The sequence below is a fragment of the Fulmarus glacialis genome, unplaced genomic scaffold (assembly GCF_000690835.1).
Source record: "Fulmarus glacialis isolate BGI_N327 unplaced genomic scaffold, ASM69083v1 scaffold8657, whole genome shotgun sequence".
In the NCBI taxonomy this organism is placed as follows: Eukaryota; Metazoa; Chordata; class Aves; order Procellariiformes; family Procellariidae; genus Fulmarus; species Fulmarus glacialis.
The window spans coordinates 1-26090 of NW_009225090.1; the positions used below are offsets into that span (position 1 = coordinate 1).

The window sequence follows — 26090 nt, forward strand, 5'->3', positions numbered from 1 at the left end:
ATTCTATGATTCTATGATTCTAAAAAGTCTTTTTAATGACTAGTGAAAATGAGAAGCATAGAAAACTTAGGCTTTTAAAATTCTGTAGGAACAATTTTTTTATTTGTTTTTGTTATGGATTTAAAATCAAATCATTGCTATCTTTTCTTAGTATCCTGCAGAAATAAGAAAATACGATTATGATCCCAATTTTGCAATCAGAGGACTTCATTATGATGTGCACCGGGTATGTATAAATAACTTTGTGATGAGTGATGTAGTGCTGAGAACCTAGCCAAAGAAAATAAAGAGGGCTTTTAAGTCTACCAGCTTTTCACTCTGCATTAATGTGTAAGGATTTTGTTTCGTGCTGTTTTTTTCTCTCTCGTGACAAGCTTGATTTCCACTCCCCCCCCCCCCTTTTTTTTTTTAAATAGCTCTTAAGTATAAAGTGTTTTGGGTGTTTTCTTCTCATGGTGGGCAGGGGGAGGGAGAAAGACAACTTAAAATGCAACAGAATAAACCTAAGCAGGCATCTGCTAGTAGGAAAAGATATTCCTTCGTGACCTAGCTCAGGTCACTGAACAATGTTCCCTTGGTGATTTGGCAAGCCCTAGGTAAAAGCCATTGATAAAGTATTTTGGAAGCTATGAAGGAAGTTGAAGGGAAGGTGCTCAGGCATTCTCGAGACAGACAGATTATAGATAAAGTTGCTTTGATTTTTATAATTTCATGTCAAATAGTTGGTGTGATAAAAACTGATTTTTTTTTTTTTTTTTTTTTCTTTTCCCCCTGCAAGGCATTATTAATGAAGATTGATGCTTTTCATTATATTCAGCTGGGAACAGTTTACAGGTAGGTAAAATTATTTGCTATTGATAATAAAAATGTATAGTCTTGTTTTTTGAATCTCTTAATTGCATTTATTAGTGTACATCTTAGGTTCATATCAGGAACAGTGCACTGACAAGCACAGACCTGAATGAATATTGCAGTCTTACTGGAAGAGGGTTTCTTTGCACCTCTGTGGGTACATACAGACATGCGCACACGTTTACTGACTGGTACAGTACAGCTGATTCCCCAGTTCAGAGCTGGGGAAGCTGGCAAGCTGGTTGGTCACATAGTGCTGACTCACTTTGTTTCCGGCTGTTAAATTGTGCTGAAAGACATCTAAAAATACTCTGATGACTTTTCCACTGTTGCTTTTTATGTAAATAATTGTCACAGAGTGCCTGTTAGCATCACTTTAGTGTGGTTGCAGAGACACTTGAGAGGTCTTACTGTATTTGTACAGACCTTTTACGTTTGGACATATCATTCTGCAAGTATGTGGTTGGAGCACAACTGCTTTATGTCCGCACAGCCTAATGCTTTTTCAGTTGACTAAATTGATGTAAAATCGGTGATTTCTGTGCTTTGTTACATGGTATAGACTTACTGTATGTGATCTTTGACAGGAGAGTTTTTATAGTATGGCCTTTTAGTATTTGCTGTACTGAAGCAGTACGCATTTGACTGACATGAACACCACACTTGGTACCATATTTTAAATTAAACAACAAGCCTGAGCACCTTTCTTAATGTCATTGGACAAAAAATTTTCTTTTGGAGCCGAAAGATAATGCAACCTTGAGGTGATTTACTATGGGGGTTAGCATGGAACTGTGTATGGTAGTATGAAATGATGATAATGCACTCATTACTGCTTTTTGTTTGCCAGGTGCGCGGACAGGTAGATGATTCAGCCTTAGCCATTGATCTGTTCTTTCATGACTTAGTCTGAGATGCCCTTTGGGAGCGGGGAGAGGAAGGGAAGGGAAGTGAAAGAGGAGACAAGATGGTGTGGGTCCAGCATTAGGCTCATACTGTCAACATAGTGGTTGTCTAAAGCTGCCAAAACAATGTGTGTTCTGTATGTATCATCAGAGTCAAAGTGAAATGTCATACCATTTATTTGTGTGTTTTATACATGCTGATATACAATAATTATTGTATATTTCAACTGACAAAACCTGTTCCTGTGGTTTTCGAAGGAATCATTTATGTAGGGCTAGGAGGGAACCAGAGAACTCGAAGTGAAGGTCACTAGTTGTAAGATTCATTTAAAAAGGCTGTCACATTTTTACACTTTTTCACTGTGAAAAAGGCTAGTTTGCTAGATTAAAGGCTAGGTGAAGTAATCAAAGATACGTTTATCTGTAGAGGTATGTAATAGAAATATTAGATTGGTATGAATGTGTATGACTGGAAACATGTATGCGTGAGAACACTAGAAGAAATGTTGATTGAGGGGACAACAGGATGGCATGTGTTGGTGGTACCTGGATCTGTCGGTCATCAAGATACCATCATATCTGCATGCTGTTTCTCCAAACACCCGTATGGGGTGGGGGGGCCAAAAAAGAGGCTGAAGGCTTTGAGAGAAGATGTCAGGAAGAACAATGGTATGACTGGAACTGTATAGTGACCTAGACGAGAAGATGAATGGGTGGGGAGTCCATCAGCTACTCTTATGACTCAGAGTGGGACAGAATGAAGAGGCAGAAGATCACAGTTGCTGTCAACCTCTAGTACAAAAGGCACATCTGAAGCCAGCATGCGATGACTGATCAAGAAAACTCTAGAGAGGTGTTGAAGGGCTGGCGTTCCTTGTTCTCTGCATCACCCAAAGTAATTCTGGACAGACTGCTAGGCCACGCGTCTTGGTACTTGTGAGTGTGTGTGAGGGGGAGAGTGAGAGCTACCATTTCACTCAATACTTTCTCTTAATTTTGCTTAAAATAAGATTACCTTTCTCTTCTCTACCAACACTGAGCTTTGCTGTCAGTTGTTGCATCTGTAGTTCTTAGTTTTAACCTTCCATGTGCTCTGAACATGTGTAGGACAATTATGCTGCTGAAGGTGGCAGGATTTGCCCAAGTGTACAGCCTCATTTGCACTGAGAAGTGTAAGCAAATTCAGGTTGCCCTCTAATAATGCATATCTCCAAGAGCAGCAATGGGAGCACTGCTGAAGGTGAACTGTGATGCTTTTAGTGCTGTTTGTCTATGCTGTGAGTGGAATAAAAAAAACTTTGCAGTTATACAAAGGACTGTGAACTGTGTCAAGACTGTGGGTCTTTTGGTAAAACTAATCTACAGCTTTGCCTACACAGTTGTCTCTCCTCTCTGGATTTCATGTATGTCTATTGTCCTCTCTTGATTTGTGCTTAAGTAGCTCCTGATCTACAAGTGTTTTTTTTAGCAGTATTCAGATACCACTTGGCATAGCTGTCTGCAGCCAAGTGAAGATGAGTCAGTCCTTCTTAATTCTGATTGTATTGCTTTGTATGTGTTTAACATTTTGGTTGCATTTCTTTGTGTTTCCTGCTGTGGAGTGGGTGACACTGAACTCTGTATGTTACAAAAGTAAATTATCTGCCCTGTTGGTGCACAATACTAACTTGAATGCTGGCGTCCTACTGGCAGTAGCACAGAGCTATGTGCAAGTCCACGAAGAACTGAGAAGTGCAGTAAAGCAACTAGTTAATGTGGGATCCTGCTACCATAGCAGCCCTGAGGAAGTTCAGTATCATACCCTTCCACTGCGAAGCTGGTGTGGACACTAAACACTGAAACTACTAGGCTTATTAGTGAATTAATTTATTTTTTTAATGCCTCACAACACTTTGGGGTAAGACCAAGAAAGGGAGGCACTGAAACAACTGTTTTACAAGGCTGCAAAACACTGTAAGTAGGCTTTGGAAAAACGGCACCAGATGATCTGGTTTTCATTTGGGTTCTTTAATCTTAAGCAAAACCTCAACACTTCTGTGTCCTCTGGTGAGGATGTTCGCATGCCTGCAGTGTTTTAGATGCTTTAGTGCAAGATGCTTGATACTGTAAACATTCAAAACCAAACCAAAACAAAGCCTTTAATCTCTTAACAGTTGATAAAGAAACTCTGGGGAGAGATGATGTCTCCTTCTTCCCCATTTGTTGTTATATTTTTATATTTTAATTACTTGTCAACAATCCTTCAAGCAATCTTAAATTTTGGGAAACTGAACTGTTGATACAGTTTAAAAGAAATTCTTACTTAGTTAAATGTTGTATATGTCTGTCCTTCCTTTGAATCTTCAAGGTCATGCTGCAGCATAATCTGGTTCAAACACTATCACATCATCAGTGCTATATGAAACAAAGGCAGAGTGAGGAATTGCTTTGTGTTAAGGAACTGGAAGCTCTATCTACTTCTTACAAACCCTTGAGGCGTAGTTTCAATGGAGACTAATTAGGTCTAAGAAAGTAAAAAGGCCTTAAAATCGGAATGTGTTCCGTGTGCGTCAGCCTGTTAAAATGTTACTTGTTCTGTAAGGAAAGATGCTGTTTTAACTTAGACTAAAGTGTATGACATTTTTAGTATTGTAATAAGCTCCAGATCTAAGTGTTAATCTGTCAGACTTTCATTCGGTAATTACTTGAAAATTTTAACCTGCCTTTTGAACTACAGCTAATGTTGTTTTCCAGAGGCCTCAGTGTTGTCCCAGATGAAGAAGTCATTGCAATGTATGATGGCTCCCATGTCCCTTTAGAACAAATGAGTGACTTTTATGGAAAGGTAAAACCACAAACTGCTCTTTAAAAAATTTTTTTTTTCTTTTTTTTTTTTTGGGTGGGGGTAGTGGTGTTTGCATTTTGTTCTTGTTCTTACTAGCGGTTATATTTTCTCAGTACATGATTGACTTATAGTGCTAGATGTGAGGTTTGCCCTCTAAAGTGACAAATACCTTTTCTTTCTCCCACTCGCTGTAGTTCCTTCTTTCACTGTTCCCTTGCCCAGTTATACAGACAGAGAAGCGGAACATAGAAGAATCAAGTGACTTGCTCAGTGTTGCACAGCAAATCTGATAAAGGCTGGGAAATGAACCATATCTGGTGCCTTACCCCGGCTATGTACTTCTTCCCGGTGGTCTAACGGCTTAGCTGATATAGGGCAAGTAAATGTACGGAGGCATCTCTTGCATGCAAGCTGGCAGAGTGACAGTGAGAGGATTTGACAAAAGATGAATGATAAAAGATAAAGCTTTGAAGTTTAGGATTTGACTTTGTGGGGAAAGTTGATCTTCTTGCTGGTAGGTTCCTTCCTCTTTCCCAAACCCCTTTCACTTATGGATGTTAATTCCATGTTGACATGAAAGGCCCTTCTTTGTGCTGTGGAGCGTTTTGTTGTTCTCGCACTTGTTCTTATTTTAAGGAGCTGAACTTAGAATTCCCAAATCTGGCCTCTGCAGCAGTTCTGAATATCACCCTGGCATTCCCTGTGGGATATCTTTGTCTCTGCAGGTCTATGCTTTCTTTGGTCTTGGAAAGGACAGTGACAGGACAAGAGGCCGTGGGCACAATCTGAAACAGAGGAGGTTTCCTCTGAACATCAGGAAACACTTCGTTTACTGTGGGGGTGACCGAGCACTGGCATGGGTTGGTTGCCCAAGAAGGTTGTGGACGAGGTCCTGGGCAACTGGCTCTAGGTGGCCACGCTTGAGCAAGGGGGTTGGACAAGATGACTTCCAGAGGTCCCTTGCAACCTCAACCATTCTGTATTTCTGTGATCTTGACCAGTGTGGTGTCTTGAGCTGGTTGCTTTACCTCTCTTCTTCTTGAGAAGTATTTTGTTTGTATTTGCTCTTGTATAACGGGATTCTCTACTTTTGTGAAACTTAACTATAGTTACAGCTTTTGCAGACTAGAAATCTTTTCCTCTGTTACTGCATTAGTTATTGTAGATTCTTAAAACTTTTTGTTATCTCTTTTCAAGGAGGTAAATTGTTTTACTGTCCTAATCAATACTCCACTTATTTAAAAACAAAACAAAAAAACCCCAACAAATAACAAAACTTCCACCCCCCCATCACAATACCTAGTGCCTCTTATTTATAGAAGTGCAGACTTCCAGTGAAGGCCTCTAAGTCCTTCTCTTTACATTTAGCAGAGTGCTGTCTTTTATGTGTTTATGAATTAAAATACTGCTCTTAAGAGTAATGAGTCATGATTAATTCTTAAAATAAAGCCAATGCTTTTGTTGGAGTTACTTTATTGAAAGTCTGTTAGTTCAAAAAGAATCTAAAGCAACGTGAACAGCGATGGCAAAAGCTGAATATCTGCAACTAAGCTGAAGTGTTTATACTGAATGAATGAAAGTGTTCTAATCTGAGAAATGCCTGACCTTTTTTTCTTCTTTTTTCTTTCCACCCCTGTAGAGCTCACAAGGAAATACAATGAAGCAATTCATGGATATATTTTCCTTGCCAGAAATGACACTCCTTTCTTGCGTGAATGAATATTTTCTGAAAAACAACATAGACTATGAGCCTGTTCATCTGTACAAAGATGTCAAGGTACTAGCTTTGAAGATTTAAGTAAAGGTACTAGCTTTGAAGATTTAGGTAAAGCTCTACATTTGTGCTTCTTCTCTGTGAGCGCTTCAGGAAGCTTCAACCTGTTGCATCGGCTCCAGTGAAATACTGCAACTTGAGGTTTTGTATAGTGTAATTATTGCTATACAACCATAAAAACATAAGTAAAATGAAGGTAGACCTCGGAAAAGAAACAGAATAATTTGAAATTTGTTTTAGATCTGACATTCTAGGGCTGTTGCTCTTTTTGTAGGTTTGACGGGTGGATGGGGGGAAAGTGAAGAAGCTCTTGTACGTTGATAAAGCTTCTCTTGATTGTTATTAAAGATATACTTTTATCGCTAGCAGGAATTGTAAGAGGCTGTAGGGGATTCCAGTTTGGAGCTTTCAGTTTTACTGCCTCCATACACTAGTATACAATCATTTGCTATCTCTTGCTTTTGGCATATCTATTTTGCCTGTTTTCCTTTCTTCCTCCTCCAAAAAAATCTAGTAGTAATGACTAGAGTAATTTGACCCTCTTGATTCCTCAGGATGTATCCTGCAGAGGACATAATTTTATGTCATGGTTATTTAAGAACAGAAGAGGTCATGCCCAAGTTAATGGTATTTATCTGAACAAGCTTTCCATTCAAAACCCTTTCCTGGCCCCTTGTTGACATGTATTAAACTTGTGTAGTTGTTCAGCATACGTGATGCACCTGAATTTCTCACTTTCCGAAGTAGATCAGCTGAGTTTTAAGAAACTTTTGTCCTCCAGAGTAATTTTCCCTTCTGCCTATGGTTACATAGAGTCAGAAGGCTAGTTCTTGTGGTTTCTGCTGAAGTGTTTATTGGTAATGCTGAGCATTTCTACAGTTTGGAAGCCCTATAGTGGCATTTTTTTGAGGATTTTTGGGACATACTCCATGTAAGTTCCAAAATGGCAGTACCACTGTCCTAAACAAAGTGGTCTGGTGCAGAGCTGGCTCAGGAGAGCTGCCAAATGCTTTCAGAGCGCCTTATGAATACTTTGCTTAAGCATTTGGCTTCTTTCATGTGTTCATAAATTTATTTTTTAAATAACCAGGGCATTTGTGAGTGATCATAATCTAAAATCTGGCTGATTTAAAGCTTTTGGGGTGTTTTTTTTTTTTTTTTTTTTTTTTTTTTACAAGAGGAAAGGAATGTGTTTTGCTCCAGAGGTCATTGGAAATCTGTGATGACTCTGCTTCTGCAGAGGGCTTTCACCCCACTTCACCCTTCTGAGCGCCCTTTCACAGTTGTTATGTAAAACAGCCCCTGTGCTATTCAGTTTTGTACTTCCCAAAAGTATGAGGTTAGTTTCTTGGAGGACAGACTTACTCTTTGTCTAGTGGTGACACATATGTGTTTGTGTGTGTGTACATATATATATGTAATGAACATCGCATGGCATTTCTGTGAAGTTGAAAGTGTAATTCAGAGAAAGGAATTGTTTTAAAAACAAATTACTACTGCTATGCAGTGAGCACGGTTTTTATACTTGAAAAGATTTTTCAGTTCTTTAGTGCTCTGTTGCTTTCCTGACAGGATTCAATCAGGGATGTCCACATCAAAGGAATAATGTACAGAGCAATTGAAGCAGATATTGGTAAGTACTAATGAGATCATCTATCAAAGCTTTTTTTCACTGATAGTATACTGATCTTTCTGGCTTCCTTATTTAAGATTACAAATTCTAAATTTTAAAGCTTGAAAGAGTTATTTCCACTTGTCTGAGGTGCCTTTGTTAAGTATAACCTCATGTTCTGAACCTTTGGGTTGAATGCAGAGAAAATTCTTGTGAAAAACTTTTTCAATTAATATTGTATTTTCCCCAATTTTTACAGAGAAGTACATCTGCTATGCCGAACAAACTCGTGCAGTGTTAGCAAAGCTGGCTGATCATGGCAAGAAGATGTTTCTCATCACAAACAGTCCCAGCAGCTTCGTGTAAGGGAACAGTTGTTTGCTGTTCAACTGTACATTTTTAAAGGATGGGCAGGATCAGGGTGTCGAACGTAATTCATTATGTTGCACAGATAATGGCACTTCTGTTACGCTTCACTGTTAATATCCCTCTGTCCTTTTTAGGGACAAAGGCATGAAGTTCATAGTTGGCAAGGACTGGAGGGATCTCTTTGATGTGGTCATTGTACAGGCTGATAAGCCAAATTTTTTCAATGATAAGCGAAGGTGGGTATTTAGTCAGTAAAGAATGATTCAAGCAGTTTATTCCATGTAAGGCTATAGAGCGTGTTATGAAATATTTTCATTTGGATGCAATGTAAAATGAAATCATATTTGATGAAATCCTGTTTAAGGTCATTAGAGAATGCAGCACACCCAATTCTGAAGTCCAAATATTTACCATTTTTTACCTAAGTAAATTCCAGGAGCTATTGCAGGTCTACTGGACTGAGTTAGGGTGACAGAAACTGTTTTTAACATCTTAGCTTGTAAGTTGTTGAAGTGTGTTCCTTTTCTAATAAACCTGAGAAATTTTAGTGCCTTTCAAAATCAGCCCCTTATCTGGAAATGTCTTTCATTGTTCTGGTTTTGTTTAGTCAAACATGATATTTAAGGCTGGCTGACAGACTGGAGTATTTGGACTAGTTGTTCAATTAAGTAAACACATTTGTAATGCGTACTCACTAATCTTACACTTGAAAAAGACCTAATCCTTTATGTGTACTAACGATTTGAAAGTGAGATAGAGGGAGGTGGGATTTTTTTTTTCCCTTTACTTTTTTTCATTTAATTTTAAAAAGAACTTCAGTGTACGTCTTGCCCCCTTCTTCTGCAGTTGTTCAGTTGTGCAAAATGAGGTATTGGGCAAGGTTTTTACACATCTTCACTTTTGTGTTCTCTTCTCTCCTTCTTAATGGCAGACAATGCACACTGTTTCTTCCCTTCTGTCTGGGATCCCTGCCTTAGTTCTCAACAGTTGTTCTCAAACTCCGTTATAAACGTCATAGGTATACTGGATAGATACATTGCATTTCACTGGTTAAAGCTGAAGTTTTGGAGCTTTGCTTTTTCTGCCTATTACAAAATGTTCAGATGCTAGAGAGCATGTTTTCCTTTTGAAAGAAGAATATTTTTAATATTAAAATTTTAATCTCCTCCTAAAAAGTGACAGAATTTCTACAGCAATGTAACAGATGTGTATAATTCTATTCTAGACCATTTCGGAAGGTGAATGAAAGGGGAGTGTTGCTTTGGGACAAAATTCACAAGCTGCAGAAAGGTCAGATTTACAAACAGGTACGCTTTCAATAAACTCTTTCAGTTCAAATGTAATACCTATTTCGTAGAATCCCAAGCTTCTTTAGACATTGTAAAGGCTTCTAAAAAGTAGATATGTTTTTAGAGAGAGTTGTTTTAATGATTGAAGTGGTACAAATTCATTGTTGGTATTGTATGTCTGCAGTTTACTTGTCTCTTGAAGTGACGGTATTACTGAAATTGCCTGTAAAATTTGGGATTCATAAAACTGAGGACAAGATTCTTGATATGAAAATATTTCTAGGGGTGTACTAAATTCCTTCTTCATGCCTGTGAAGGCGCAAGTTGTGTGCCACTACAATGTAACTGTCATTCTTTCTGCAGGGTAACTTGTACGAATTTCTGAAGCTTACTGGCTGGAGGGGCTCTAAGGTTCTCTACTTTGGTGATCACATTTACAGTGACTTGGCAGTAAGTAGTTTACTTTCACAAAATAGGATAAAAGATGAGGCTTTTTGTTAGTTTTCCTCTCTTCTTCCCCAGTTATTCAATATAACACACTTTCATTTGAGATTTCTAAATACAACAAAATTTGAGTTGGTAGTTAAGCCATATTGCTTTTCTTGCAGTGAAGAAAATTGGTGCTGTAAAAGGCCAACCATGTTTTCCACCTGACTTGTAGCATTTAACTTGTTTACAAACTGTGCTCAGGAATGTGTCAGTTTGTATTCCTGATGCAGATACTGATTGTGTCGGATGTAACAGAGATAAACACAGATATCCAAAAGTACAGGTTGTGGCTGATTTGGATCACATTTACTACCAACTGTAATAAGAGCTGAATGAACTTCTGTTTTGAATGCAGGAGGCGATCTTCCTGTCACTAATGGTAAATTTTCTTTCTTCCCAAGATCTTGCTATAGTTTGTAGCCCCACTATCCAGGCATTTTCTTACTACCTTACAAACAAATGTACTGTTAACTGTTACTTCAGAGTAAGTGACCACCACTTGACTCTTTTGTAATTGATTGCATATGAATGCCTGGGTATGACTTTCCACTGCTAAGCTGTGATAACATGTTTCAGCAGCAGCAGATGTTAACATTTTTGCCCCAATCTGCTTTTAAAAAGAAAAGTAAGTTTGGGTTCTTCAGAAGGCTGAGGGCCAAAGGAAGGAGGAGGCAGCTCTGTTGTTCTTTGGCACAATGGAGGGAAGAGCACAGGTGGCAGCTGCCTTGTTCTGTACTTGTCAGGAGGAGCTTGAATAGCTGGGGGTCCTGATAGGACCCTTCTGTCAGCTGAGTATATGGGTAAATACCACAAACCCAACACACGGTTTCCTCCAGATACTTCTGACAGCAGCAGAGGTCTTATCTACGAGAGGAATTTCCTACTGTTTGTTTTAAACCTAATGAATTAGTACTTATTTGCAAGTGCTTATGTGTTCTTTATCTCTCTCTCTCTCTCTCAAAATGTGGGATTTGAAGCTTATTCTGAAATTAAATGCTATTGCTTATTGGCACAGTTAAGTCCCACTGTTTAATATTTCTGCTTCTACATAAGAAGCAATTGAATTAGTGTGCCTTTGGGATAAACAATGGTCAAATTCTTCAGTTCTTTTAAGTAGTTCTTTTTAAGACTAATACTTGTATTTTGTAATTCTTCTTGGTAAATAGGATTTGACCCTGAAGCATGGCTGGCGCACTGGTGCAATTATTCCAGAGTTACGATCAGAGATTAAAATCATGAACACAGAGAAGTACATTCAAACCATGACCTGGCTGCAAACCTTAACAGGATTACTGGAACACATGCAGGTTTGTTCTATGTGTGTGTAATCGGCTCTGTATAGCAGAAGGGATCCAGCCTAGTTTCGAAATGCTGGACATAGACGTTGCGAGTGCTTTCTGTCTCATTAAGTTCACCAGTTTGACTGTAGATAAATAAATGCAATTATTTGTGTGGCTAATTAATAAGAGTTTTACCAAAATCTTGTTCCCTTCCTCCACTTGTCAGCCTGGATTAATTCCCGCTTTCAGTTGTTTAAAATGCATGTGGGTAACTTCTGTATACTGATCTCTGAAGGATTGCTCTTGCCCTGTTAGCTGGTAAGGGTTTATTAATGGAAAGGCTCATTTATGAGGGCATCCTTAGTTACCTGTGATCCATACTTTACATTCCAGGTTCACCGTGATCCTGATTCACAAATGATTTTAGAAGAATGGAAGAAGGAAAGAAAGGAAATGAGGTAAGACAAGGGAGATGAAGAATTTGCAATACGCTTCATGGTAGCCAAGTGTTCTATGTGATATCTTCCACAGGTTTCTTCAGAATTTCTATCCATCCCTGATTTATACTCCCTGGTAGTTACAGACCTTCTAAAATTATGTGCGTAAAGCAGTATTCTACCTGTGCAGCTCTTCTCCTCTCTGACCCTTTGTGCATATGAACCCCTTTTCCCTGTTCCCCTTCTTTGGAACAGATGATGTTATCCTTTCATGCAGATCAAATGCTTTTCCTTCTCATCTTAGTTCTTCTGTCCCTCTGTGTTCAGCTGTCACCATTGCTATTGATTACACAGCTTAACTTCTGCATGATTTAAAAATGTGTTTCTGTATCAAGACTTAGGTCACTTCTTCAGGTTTTTTTAGATGATTTCTTGAGACTACATACAATACATCTTAGAATATGCAGAAACCAGGCTCTGCACTAGACTGGATTTAGCAGTGGACTCATGACAGAGATAGGTAATAGGGCTAAAACTCATAAAAATTTACTGTCATGAAGGAGCATCCCTAAATGCAGGGTGTGTGAAGTGCACAGTTGGCAGGGCCAGCAGCTGTACCACCAGCAGCCTTCCCCAGAAACGTGGAAGTAAATGAAATGGGAATGATACTTGGCAGTGACTAATAACAGAAGTTAATTCCAAGATGTGTTTTAAGCTTTTTGTGTACATTAAGCCAAATCTTTTGCATTTTTTTAAAGTGTCTTGTATCTTTGGGACAAGTGGATGTCATTAGGATTTAGATGAAGGCAAAAGTCTTCTTTCACAATCTCTAGAAAGAAAAGCTTGAGATGTCATGTTCCTGAAGTCAGAAGCAACTTATCACTGGTCTTATGGAAGAAGTGTGAAGCTCTTCACTACTGCGATTGCTAGATCTAGGCTACATATGTGCAAGAGGCAAAAATTTCTTATGCGGTGCATTCAAGTGGTTTGAAGTGCAATGGCAAGAGAATAATGCATAGAACAGATTACAGGAACTGCTTGCTTCAGGTTCTGGATGCTAGTTGGTAAAGAGATGTGTGCAAGTATGTTCACTTCATTCTCTTTGTTTTCTTTTTTTTTTGGGGGGGATAGGGAGATGAACAGGAATTTCTTCAACGCACGGTTTGGAAGCTTATTCAGAACTGATGAGAATCCAACTTATTTCCTAAGACGTCTCTCTAGATTTGCAGATATCTACATGGCATCATTGAGTTGTCTCCTGAACTATGAGCCTGATTACACATTTTACCCAAGAAGGACTCCTTTGCAGCATGAACTTCCTGGCTGGTCAGGCCAGCTGTGCACTGGTACATTCAGAATACCTTTCCTACAAGAGACAGTTCAGATCAAATAAGCACTTGGCTTGTTCTCTCTAAAATGAGCAAATATATCTTTTTTTTTTTTTGAATGTATGTGTATTTTATTTATGTCACTTAAAATCTGTTATCTTGATTTAGATGTAATTCATACTTGTTCTCATAAGCATTGTACCCATTTTCTCCACTCCTGCTTGGAGATGTGAAAACTCCTCTTACACACAGAAGAGATGATGGACTGCCAAAATAGTAGTGGGCTGGGAGGGAGGGTGAGTTTGAGGGGAAGGACTGGTGGTGTTCTGGGATCATTGGTTTTGTTTGTTTGTTCATTGGAAATTTTGATCTGCAGCCTTGTGGTTTACAAAGAAATACCTATACTCTCTGTTCTGGCCCTGATCAGAACTCCATCTGGAGCCTGTAATGGATCTTGGCACTGAAAAGCTTAAATTCAGTATTAGTAATTCAGTGATACACAGTTAGTAGCCAGTTTACGGTGAGAGTGAGAGGGATGGTATATGCGTTTTCATTTTCCTTGCTGCCATAGCTAGAGCCTTACCTGTAACTGAACTAACTGCTGCGTAGTGTTGGTGTGGCTCTGCTGCATTGCAGTGATTACAGCACAGGCGGGCTCAGGCTGATGGAGGCTTTTTCTCCTGTCTGTGTAGTTTCTGTTCCTGTAATGTCTGTGCTTGGCTGTAGGTGGACCTGAGCCTAAAACTGAAGTGGCATAACTCGGGCTGCTTCAGCTTCCTTTTTGTTAACTTCTAGGCACCTTTCTTTTTAAGTTTCAAAACACTTTAAATATCCACTCTCTGATAATAAAGCCATTTCAAGAGGTCTTGCATTTTGCATTTCAGAGTGGAGACAGATCTCTGTCAGGCTTTAGATTGATCCTAAATGCTGCTTTTTAAAATTTTAAAGTGTCTTACGGTGGTATACAATGTGGTTTTGCTGTTCCCTAGGAGAGAATGTATTTCATATAGCCTTCAGTAATGGACTTTTACAGACAAAAGTAAACACGCACAATGGGGAAATGAGTTGAAAGAAAAATTAAGAAATGAGAAAATGAAAACCAGAGTTTTCTGATGACATTTTTTTAGCTCAAGCCCTCAAAGCTGAATTGGGGGTGGTGGACAGTTTGCATCAATCAAAATAATTTTGGCGGTGCAGATTAGAAGTTTTATTGAATTACTGAAATAACAGGTAATGTATGAACACAAACTCTGGGTAGCATATACGTTCCAAAGATTTGAGCTGAAAAATGTCTATTTTGCACAAGGAAAACATCTGTTGATGTGTTTCCTCAAACAGGCACTTTATAGAACTGCTATATAGTTGTTTTTAAATAAGGATGCTTTCCTTTCTCTGCATCCAAAGGAAACATTTTTTTTTTAACTGGTGTTTTCCACCCCAGCCATTTTAGAAGGCATAATATGATTAATATTTTTCAAATTTTAGTTTTTAAAGGCTCTGTTTTTAAAAGCATATAATTAACAGAATATATAGCATTTGGTATTCTTCACTTCATTTTGGGATATCACTTGCTTTCTACCATGATTGTCAGGTAAACAAACTTTTGGTGACCAAAAGTTTTCTTGTTTGTTTTTTTCAACCTGTCTGTATTATGTGCAAGTACCTATATTGAATTGCATAGCAGTATCTTTCATATTTTTAAAAGCATGTTTGCAAAGTAAAGAATGTATTCTAATCTAGCCTGCACAATTTCATGAACAGTTTTCCTGTATGCTTGAAATCAGTCTGAAGTCCTCAGAAGCAGTTAGAGATTTTTGTTTGTAGTTTTCTTGTGCTCCTGTTTCAAACTTGACATGCAACACTCCTAATGTATGTGTGTGTATTTAAACAGATGACTATACTTGAAATGGGTAAGTCCATCTGACAGTCCTGCTGTTTTGCTGAAGAGAAAGATAAAAGTTTTGCAGGAAGTTAGTTTGGCTTTATCAGGAGACTTGTTGGTGGGGCTGTGCGAGAACTATTTAGCATAACTTGATAATGAAATGTGGGGGTGGAAACATCCCTGATTTGCCTTCAGTTCTTTATCCTAATGCTCAGCTAGAACCGAACTTGGTGTTACATGTGTGTAGCACCTCTCATGCTCCAGAGATTTCAATGTACTGTTTAAAAAAAAAAAAAAAAAAACACAAAAACCAAAACAAAAACCCAAACCACTTACATTCTTCATCTTACTACCAAGCAAGTAATAGTATTGTGTTATTCAGTTCTGCATTACTGAATTTGATAATGTTTTGTTGGTTATGGCTCTGTGATGTTTCTTCTTTTAAAGCTGGCTAGGAGTCAGTTTGCCTAATTTTCCTGTGTTAAGCAGCAACAATTTAATTGGGTTGGATGATGTTATCCACATAATACACATTTTGTTTCAAGATGATTTCCTCCTCTCCTCTTTTTTTTCTCTTAACTTACAAATCAAACTTCTGTACAAAGCTATGTTACAAAAGCCAGCTGAAGTAAAATCTTGTTTATATTGCATGACTTCTTGAAATAAACAACATTGCATGAAAAAAAAAATCATTATGGAAGGGTTATGTTCCTTTAAAACAACCCAACTATATATAATATGAAATTAAGTGAGAAGTTTAAAGTGTATTGTTAATTTTTCAGTGCTAGAATGCTCCTCTTTAACTTTTAAAAATGTCTTGCATTTTTGTAATGATTTCAGAGAACTTGAGCTGTACACCTCGGTGCTCTCTGCATTACTTATTTTAACCTTGTTATGTTACTGACTTCAAAGAGATTTTTGGGCATGTTTAAAGGGCAGTGTCTCTTTACATTCATTTTGGGAGTATAGTTTATTTGAACACCAAAGTAAGAAGAAATTTTCTTTCTGTTCTGTCAAAAACTCTGAAGAGAATAGTCTGTCAGTAAAAGAAGAGTTTAATGAACTGTGGAAACTTTTTTTGTGATAAAAATATTTAATGATTATTACAAAAATAAATGCTTGGACTTCATCTTCTGGTCCCTACGAGCCTTAGTATTTTGGGTGACTGGGGACAAGAAAACATGAGTTGTATTAATTGCAAAACTCTGTGGGGAAAACTCCCCTAAATATGTGTGCTGAAATGTGTTTGTGTTCTAAATTTTTTAATGTCTTATAGGTAAAAACAAGCAGGTGTGTAGAGGGGCAAGGGAAGGAGTTAGGGAAATTACTTCAGTCTGCCTCTTTCATCCAGGCATATTTACACATCAGATTCCCTTGGTTGTGCTTGATGGCTGCGTCAACAACCCTGGATTTGCCTGCATGCCTTGTTCTGATAGGAGGCATCCTGGGGTTGCTCTCGGAGGTAACTCGTGCTTTCCTGCAGTGACACCTTCCCTCCTGCCCCCCACACGTGGTAGACACCAGGGAGCATATCATATGGGAACGTTACTGCTGCCAGCAGGAAAATCTTCCTTTTCTTGCTGTTTTGTGGTTTCTATAGTGTTCTCACAACTTGCTATGATATTAATGTTTTGAGGGAAGGGAAACGACACCGAATCAAACTCAAGTTTGATTCACTTCTAATAGTATGGTGAAAATTGCAGCTGTTATTGCTGCATGTCAGTTGAAAGGCAGTGTTAACGTGCTTGGTAAAATTACGGTATGTGAACAAACAGGTAGCTTCTGCTTCTCACAGACCCAAAAATCTGAATGTGGACATGAGATGGCAAGTACATCAACTTCATTGTCCGTTTTTCACAAAAATAGCTCAAGTAAAAGTTGATTACTAGTTGAATGCTCTCATATCACCTGTATTTCTTGCTAAAGCTGCTACAATTACTATTTCCCTCCCAGTGAGGTGAGATGTAAACAAAACACAGTAAAGTTGGAGGAAAGACAGAAAAGCTAGAGTGGGCAAGCAGGGTAGACAGGATGGTTGTTTTTCCTGCTGCTAAAATTCTTACAAGAAAGTATACTAGCAAAAATCCCCTCAGTTTAAAAATACAGGTTTAACACATGTTCTGTTTCACACTTGCCAGCAGTAGTTGTAACTGAGCCAAAATGAAAGCGTAGAGCTGGAGTACTGGCAAAGTTGGGTTATTTGCCAAGTTAGCAGTGTGTTTGAGGCCATTTTAAAGTCTGTAAAGAAGAATAAAAGTGGTTAAATAGCAGGCTGGTGAAAGTCTTATACTTTTGACTGAGAAGTGTCTGTTTGTTTCTGGGTAGGTTAGCTGAGACTCAGTTTTGCATTTGGCACTCTTAGGTGATACTGCTCAGAGGCAGCCACCGCTTCTGGGTTGGTAACTCCGTGAATTCTATAGGCTGCATCTTAAACAAAGCTGTGCTCTTTTGGGTTTTAATTTGGAATGAGATTTTATTCCCTGAAATGCGTAGGTGCTGTTTTTTCACAGCAAGTTTAAATAAAAATATGTTTTATAATTGACTAATGCCAAATTCAGTCTTTAATTCTGATCATGAGGACCGCTCATCACAAGCTGCTGGTCATCTGAATCCTATAAAACAGAAGAAAAAGGAAATCAGACTTGAACATTGCGTTAAGAAATTGAAGTTGCTGTTTGGCAAATTTGTCCATACAGATGGCAGAGTTTGCACCTGACACTTTTGCACCAAACAAGTCTTATTACTGGATGCAAAAAGGTTTATTCTGATTATAGACTCTGCATGTACATGACGGTCTTGCTAAGTTGGACCATCGAGGCTATTCAGATATTCCAGCTTTACTCAATCTTCCCTTCCCTTGTTTCCCAGCCCCCTTCCCGTTGCATTTCAGATTCTTTGCAGAGTGCTGGCATGGCACTCAGCTGCGTTTGCAGCAAAGAGAAGGGAAGACAAAATTGGAAGGCTTTTTAAGTTTGTATAGACATGTCACTGGCATTCAGTAGCATCTGAAGTCCAATTTAATTCTGCTCTCTTCGAAGGTAGACTTGAGATACAGCTGTAGACCACAGACTCAATTTCTAGCAGTGGTGAGACAGGAAAGCCAGGAACTTGAATGTGTTTTCCCGAATTAATTTTTCTTTTTTTCCAACTAGACATTTTCCTTTCATAAAGTTATTCCCTCTTACCATGATTTTAGTTGTGTCTCAATCTCAAATCAAAATGAACACTTACTGAGAAAAGATCATAAGTAGGTTCTGGTGGATTCAGTGCAGAAGAACTTTCGTATGAGGGGTTGGTGATATTTGAAGGCTGTGACTTGTCCAGTGATGTTACGTCAGTGTCATCTTTTGACTACATAAAATCACACAAACCTGCTTAAAATCCATCCTCCTCCTAACAGTGCATTAAGTGGAGCACTTAAGCTTCATTACGGACTGGTGCAGTGTTGTGGCTGAACTGGCTTTATGATCTAAATCAGTGTCTCCGAGCATGAACTGTGTCCTAGGTGGTTGTATTATCTCGGGTCACTTAACACTGCTACCTTTTTTCTCTCCCTTATTATTCTAAAGCCTCAGCAAAGAACGGGAGAGGAAGTGTTGCCCTGGCCTTGTGCCTGCGATAAAAGGTACCTGGTTGGTCCTGAGCACTCTCATTGCAACTATATAAAAATACAAGCATTTCCCCTGGCTCATCATGGCTTCTGTTTTTGTTTCTAGAAGATGATTCACATTACGCAGAGTCTAGAATATGAAGGGATTTCTGGTTACTTCTAGGTAGACTTTCTTTTGGATTGATTTTTGTGTATTTTGTAACACTTTTGTCATCCCTTGTCTCTGAGTAGCTTGGCTGTTGCTGACTGGTTAAGCGTCATCATGATACTGCGTGAGGCTAACAAAGTTAGTTAAGAGAAAGCACGCGTGAGAGCACATCAGTATAAAAATGTGCACTTTTCAATCCTGACAATCATTTCAATTTGCTTGTCTTTTGAGTCTGGCCTTTTTCCCATCAAACGTTTCAACCTCCAGAGCAGCGAAATTATTAGCAATGCCACAGAGGAGGGGGAAGAGAACAGGTGCCCTTTCAGTGGCTGTCATTACCTGCTTCCCTAAGGGTGAGCTTTCTGGTGAGGCAAAGACTGCTACACTGGTGCTGGGCAGCTAAATAAGCTTTTGGCCCGCCATTGGTATTGGAAGTGTCTGTGAGAGCAGGACCCCGTCGGGCACCCTGGAGGGAGAGGTCTGGGGGAGCAGTAGGCAAATGTAAGCTCTTGCCCAAGACAAGTGTGTGAGCCTTCCCCACTTTCTCCATGTCTTAGTCTGAATGGTTCAAGTGGGGAGCGATGGGGAATGTTTCTAGCTTAATAAAATGCAAGGAGAAATTGGAGGCTGTGAGTCTGGGAGGTGCGGTGGCTCTGGGGTAGTGCTGCCCCCCTGCTTCGCGTTCCTGTCTGCCCCTTACCTTGAAGTGCTGGAAGCCTGTGTTTCTTTTCCTGAACCTGAGGTAAGAATATCCGATAAAAGCTACAATTCCAGTAACCAGGCAGATGCCAAAGAATATTCCTGTCCCGGTACTGGCATGGAGAGGAGCCTGAAAGCAAGACAGAGGGTGGGTGAGCTGCAGGGTGGGCACTGGTCACCTTCCAGCACCCCAGCACATGCGGTGTCCGTTGAGATATGCCCTCGTCCTGAACTGCTTTTGTGCTCGAGTTTCCTGGTACGTCATCCCTAGAGACAGTTAAATATGGCCTTTTGATAGTAATTATAAATCAATTTTTTTCTCAGGGTACTGTATACTGGACACTGGCTGTAGTACAGCTTCATCTTGTTTATCTTTTTGAAGTTACAGAGCATGTAACAGTGATCTTTTGCGGTCAGGGTTTTCAAAGTAGCAACAGAGGCTACGCTGAGGCTGAAGCCTCACTGGCCTGAGGAGAAGTGGGTACCAAATTCCCTTAAGCAGCTTTGGAAACCTGTGCTACAAACCCTAGAGGACTCTGCATGGGTTCAAGCTTATTCCCCACTGCTTTGTGTGCTGGGAAGGTGTTGGTTGTTGCCAGCTATCGGCAGCCATGCCATCCTCTGAGCCCTGCTTACCAGGGCTCAAACCAAACCACGTCTGAGATGAGGCCCATCTCATTGCTGGTTAGGGGGACTGCAGAGGGTGCACAGGGCGGGGCTCCCCCAGCGGCCCGACACCTGCCTTCTGTAAGTCATTTTGCCCCAAAACATGCAATGCCTTTAACCCGAAATCATTCTTCAGTCAAACAGGTAAAGTGCCAATCCAAGTAACTGTATATAATATTTTGTAAGTATTTTGATAAATGTGTAGGTGAAGGACTGAAAGAAATTCACATGTGATCTGGATTTAATCTAAAGGAGAGAAATGCCTCCAGACTGACTTTGGTTTGCCTTCTGCAGCTCTGTGGCCTGATAGACTGATGTCATGAAGGTGACCAGCAGTTTTGGGGTGATGATAAGTTTGAGGGATCCCAGGGCACGCAGGCACTCAGGCTGCAATCTCCCCAAAGCACTGTGTTCGTTGCTGGCAATCTGGGAGGTGAGAAGGGGTTTGGAAGTGGGTAGGAGATTCATATGCTCTTACTTTTGCTTTTCCATGTCATGCCCTAGCTTGGTGGCTCCCTGCCTAGAAAACTAATTATTGAACTTACCCTGGCAAAAATAATCGCATTGTTGTCTTAATAGATATGTTCTCTTCATTTATTTTTTAGAAAACAAAGTAATTTACATGGTGCAGCTGGACAGCTAAATATTAGAAAACATTTAGTTGCCCTCTAGCATGTGAAAGGTATTATAAAGACTGTAATATCATGCTGCTGTAGACTGATAGAAATTGCCTATTATTTTGAATCATTTTCAGGCAGTAATTTATGCTTTTACCCAAGTGTATTATTTCCTACTTGTGAGGATTGTAGGCTGCAAGGGATTTTTGTGAAGCGAGATTGTGCAGGCATATTACTGAGCTTCTAGGAACAAGAAGGCTGATTTGTAAAGGAGAAAGGGTTGCTCAAATAAAATGAAGGTGAGAAATAGGGTATCGATAGGATTAATCCTGTGGACAGAGGCAGCTGGTTAGCCGCTTCCTAAATCAGAGCTGGGATGGATGGGCTGTAAACTTAAGTGAGGCCCCTCCAGCGCACGGAGAGAAGGATCAGAATGAGTTACCCTGACGGAAGAGACGTTCTTCAGATTAAATAAGTGGTGGGACTTCTTGCAAAGTCAGCTTGAGCCTGTGTTGGGCTGTCACAGAGTACCCTCCGTGGAACAAAGGTGGGGAGCGCTGCGCATCTGAACGCTTACTTCATTAAGGAAAACATTTTGTCCTGGAAAAAAAGGCGCTCGCTGCGCACCTCTCCCAGGGGCAGCAGGGATCACTTTTGTGAAACATCCCAGTTGCACTGCAGGTGAACAAAATGTTTTTCCTCCCTTTCATACCAAACAGAAAACTTTGCTGGTGGGAAATAAACAGAACACTGTTCCTGCCTCCCTGCTGCTGGGCCCTGTACCATTTTGATTCCAGCGTGAAGCACTGCAGCTGCTAACTTGACTTGCCTCCATGGAAGGGACGGCACCCCTTTCTGACCTGTGCTGTTCTGCCATGCACTGTTTGCTTTGGCCTTTTTAATGGGAGAGATAATTGGGTAACTGGGACCATTGCAGGGCAAAAAACATCTGTTTTCAAAACACCTTGTTGTTTTGGATAGGAATGAATGCAAAGCCAAGAGTAAAAAAAAATTCCTTAGAAGCTTGAAAGATATTTCTAAAAGAACTGAAATGGAGCTTTATAAAACCTCCATTACACAAATGAGCTCCATTATAAAATGGGGCTTTTATTTTATTTATTTAAAATAAATGTGGGAAGAACTTGTTCAGACAGAAACATTTTGAACAAGCTTCACTGGCACCTTGTTCTCAACTTCTAATTTTCTTTCAAAGTAACCTTTTAAACCAAAACTGCATATACAGGAGGGAAACTGGGAATATACGGATGCCAGTAATGTGTTTGGGATGATATAAGCCACAGCCACTGCCCACCACCCAAAAAAAAAAAACATCACTATGTACTTACAGGTGCTAGTGGAGCCTTTAAAGGCTCTGAAATGACATGGATTATCCCGTTGGAAGCGATTATATCCCACTCTACAATAGCACTTCTGTCCACGTATCTGATCTCGTTCTGCCAGGAGAAAGAGCAATGAGAGCTGAGCTTTGACCCTCCTCCCTTTGGGACTGACATAAACCTTGAGACTATTTCCCCACCTCAGTTACTGACAGATAGAGAAAAATCACATAGGGGCTTACACTGCTGCCTCCCTTGCCATCAGCCTGGGATGGCCCCAGGCTGGACATGGCTCTCCTGTGCATGAATTAACCATCATCATTACCTGCATATTGCCTTCAGGCACTTCTTTGTCCCCCTACTTTTTTTTTAAAAAAAAAAAACAACAAAAAACACCAACGGTTTTTGTGATGTGCAATTGCCAAGCTCTGCCTAGGAGTGCTGTTACAGCTGCAGCCTGCCCCCATTACAGCTGCTTTCTGTGCTGAGGCTGCCACTTGCACTGAGTTTGCTGCCTTGAGAGAGCTGGGTCAGCACTGACGGGGAGCCGCTGCCCGCAGATTATTTGGTGGCCTAGCGTCAGTGAGCTGGAAGATGGTCCCATTCAGCAGCTCGTCAGGATGTGAGAAGGGAGAGGGATGGGATCGGTCATTGCCACCCCAACACTTCTCTAGGCTCCGCTGATAACGGGAGTCCTTGACTGCTTCAAGCCTATCCTGAGTCTCTGCAGCATTTTGGGAGGATGGGTTCATGGGTGTCCGTGCTATTGCAAACTCTGCTTTAAATTGAATCCTAGCAAAATGGTTTCTCCTCAGTGAGCAGAACCGAGAGCTGCTGCCTGCTCTTGCCCCCGGCCTGAGGTGGTAAGCTGCTGCTAAAGCGCACGGCGGCTTTCTGTGCCCAGGGAGGAAGGGGCTCAGCCATGGTGGCACCACAGAGTGGTGTGGGAGTCACACCATGACCTCCTCCCTCTCCCTCACCCCCGCGCTGTCCTGCCAGGGTCCTGGGGAAAGCTCGTGGGCTCTGACCTCGTGTGCTGGGACAGGCGGGGGCTTGGCTGCTTGGGGCATGCGTGGGAAGCGGCTGCCACTTTTCCTTCCCACCCTGGCACCCCGACGAGCTTTACTGCAGCCAGGGGAGCTGGGGGCTTGCTCAGGTCCTCCAGGGAGGAAGAAAAGCTACAAATTTCCAACCATCCTTGAAGGGCAGGAGCAAGATTTGTGTTAATGGGCTCAGAGCCTCCCCTTGGCAGCTTTTGAAGAAAGGAGGATTTTTTTTAAGGGGAATCTCTTCTAACTCAAGTATCAGATTGAAGTGATCCAAAAGAGCTCCTGGTATGCTAATGAGTGATACAGGTAAGCCTTGTGCTGGTGCACCTGATCTTTCATGCGGTAATACTTTATTAATGCAATTACTGGGTTTGCAGTATAGGGTGGCTTTAAAAATATAAATGGTAATTCTCATGCCAAAGGAGTTTCTCCTGAAAGGGGAAGGAGGAAGGGAGCAAAGGCAACAGATGAGTCATTTGTGCAGCTCTTCCTGCAGCACCTATTGCCTTCTTGTTGGTGTCCGTGAAAATCCTCCCCCTCAGTTGGCATGTTGGGCACTCAACTTTCCTTGGGTCCAGCGCCATTGTCTAGAGCATGTTTTAACTGCAAGCCCACAGACGCAAGGTTTCTTATTTTCATATTCAGCTATACTGCATCACCCACAGCAGAGTCCCAACCTCGGTCTCAAGGGGTTGCTGTCACAGAGGTCATTTGAAATGCTCGGGCAGTGAGTATTTTCTTAATCAAAAATGAAAAGTTGGGTGTGTTTTCAAAGGATGTGTTGTGCCTCTAAAATGTCAAAGGATACTTTCCATTTGCAAAAAGGGCATCAATTTTTGCATTTAAAAAACACTGAAACAGTAATAAAAAATGCAAGCCACTGTTTTGTCTGCTTTTGCTCTGAGCAAGGCTGGTGTCTCCTGCCTCTCCCAGAAAGTTACCAAGAAATTTCACAAATGCCTTTCTTTCATGATAAGCTGCTGCTCTCATCTCTCCTCCTATCGCACTGCCCTCTCCCATCATCCTGCCAGGCTGAAAGAAGCCCGTATCCCCATCCTGCCATTCCTGCAGGCCACCTGAACAGCTTCCTTCGAGTTCCGCGGGTCAGAGGTTGGCCATTTGCAAACTTGTACGTTTGCAGTTTGCCAGCGGCTCTCCTGCAGTCTCTGGGCAGGAAAGAGCCTTCTGAAGTCAGCATCTCATGGCTGCCCCCTATAACCTTGCCGAATTGCTCTCCGGATCAGTGTGTCACCCGATTACAGGGTATAGCATAAAGGGGGAAAAAGCACCAAAGATGGGAGATTTATTAAAAAGGTACCTGTCCAGCGGTGGGGGCTTGATGTTCCTGGCCCCTGGTGTTTGTGATGAGGAGTTTTTCCCCAAGACGGGTTAGAAGAGTTGTTCCGTTGATCAAGTCCTCATAAAACATTATGCTGGCATTAGATAAATGATACTCGATGTCTCGCCCGGAAAGTGTCTGCAAATGAGAGCAAAATACAAGGAACATTAACTGATCTTATTAATCCTCTGGATTTACCAGTAGGCTAAGTGCCTGTGACCTTTTTCCCTTTTTGCAAGTGCAATATGGGGTAGAGGCTACTGGGAAATCTGGATGTGAACAGTGGGATCCTCCAGCCCTGCTGGCCTCTGACGGCTGCCTACAGCGGGCACTACCTGGATTCTGGCGGGGCAAAGGATTTTACTCTTTTGTATGATGACCTGAAGTGATAAGCCTCAGAGATATTCCAAACAGCTTGAAGATGCAAGCCAGGGCATAAACCCACGTGAATTGTTTGAGACAATGATGGAAGGAAGGAAGGAAGGAAAAAAGGGATAAGCACAGAAATGAAGCTAGGAACAGATGCCTTTAACGTATTTGTGGAAAATACCAAAACTGTGCATTGATTTCTTCAAATAACTGTGCTTGATCTTAATAAGCCAGAGAAGGCTTAATCTCAGGCAGACTCCTTTGTAACTGGGTAACTAAAATCCCTGACGGAAAAGTCTCTGTAATGACTCAAACACTCAATAACCTTACACTTCTAACTATGGAAAAGAAATTGAAACGAAGAACTCGCCTCTTTCAGAAGCACAGTTTAAACGATGTGGGGTTACAAAGAAGTCATGTCATACTAAGATTATTTTTTTTTTTAAACTTAAATTTCACCAGGATACAGAAACCCATAATGGCTGTTTAAAAAGTGTTATTAAAACAAGAAAGGAAAAAAGAAAAAAACCCTGACCTCATTTTCCCTTAACCCGCTATCGTTTGGAGCAAAGAGAGTGGCATGCACTGACAGGTCCGTGAGGTACCGCAGGAACTCTCTCCCCTTCCTAGAGCTGTTGGAGTAAGCCATGATGTCCTAGGCAGAAACAAAATCCAGCTTTACTAAAGAGCAACTGTGCGCTCCTGTGCAGGGAGCTGGAAAGATGAGACTGTATAAATAATGACAAAGAAGCTTTCTTTTTATAGCCACAAAACAACTCTGAAGTGATACTATGGAAGAAGTTTGTATTCAAAACCCAGTTTTAGCTGCTGATTTGGCGAGCACATCTTAAATTGACTTGCAGGAGTTGGGCCCTTGTTGTCTGTGAGTCTCCTTACACGTATAATGCCTTTCTGAGTAGCAGCAAGAATGCTGCTTTTAAGCAGCATTTTTAAGCATTAAACCCTTTTAATGCTTTGCCTTTTTCCCCAGCAGCAGTTCAATAAAATGACAAAAAAGCACCGCACACCTTGTGATGCTTAGAAAGCCAGGAGCAGTTGTGCACAGAATCCTCTTTAAGCTAAAGCTGCAGTAGCGTTTAATTTCCAAACGAGATTTAAAAACCCCAAAACCTCTTTGGAGCAAGTAATTAAAAAAATAGCAACTAAGTTCTGATTTCGACGGTGCAGATTTGGACCACTCCACCTTGCTTTGCT

The 26090-nt window shown here is 40.6% G+C and overlaps 2 protein-coding genes across 2 annotated transcripts in view; one reads left to right on the forward strand and one right to left on the reverse strand.

Annotated features, from left to right (window-relative positions):
- Positions 1–151: 151 nt before the first annotated feature.
- NT5DC3 (5'-nucleotidase domain containing 3) lies at positions 152–13248 on the forward strand (the record flags this gene model as incomplete). The annotated part of the gene is made up of 12 exons (XM_009582361.1): positions 152–226; positions 779–834; positions 4491–4581; positions 6221–6358; positions 7928–7988; positions 8227–8329; positions 8471–8572; positions 9562–9643; positions 9989–10075; positions 11281–11421; positions 11788–11852; positions 12963–13248. Coding segments are annotated over 12 exons (1263 nt in total), but the record flags the coding sequence as incomplete, so codon positions are not given.
- A 4354-nt stretch (positions 13249–17602) lies between these two features.
- Positions 17603–26090, reverse strand: part of STAB2 (stabilin 2) — an 88710-nt gene continuing 80222 nt past the window's right edge. Inside the window, exons 63-68 of the mRNA XM_009582362.1 lie at positions 25411–25530; positions 24504–24644; positions 22128–22235; positions 19500–19628; positions 18273–18392; positions 17603–17653 (exon numbers count right to left, since the gene is read on the reverse strand). Coding sequence (XP_009580657.1) covers positions 17603–17653; positions 18273–18392; positions 19500–19628; positions 22128–22235; positions 24504–24644; positions 25411–25530 — 669 coding nt within the window. The remainder of the gene's footprint in view (positions 17654–18272; positions 18393–19499; positions 19629–22127; positions 22236–24503; positions 24645–25410; positions 25531–26090) is intronic.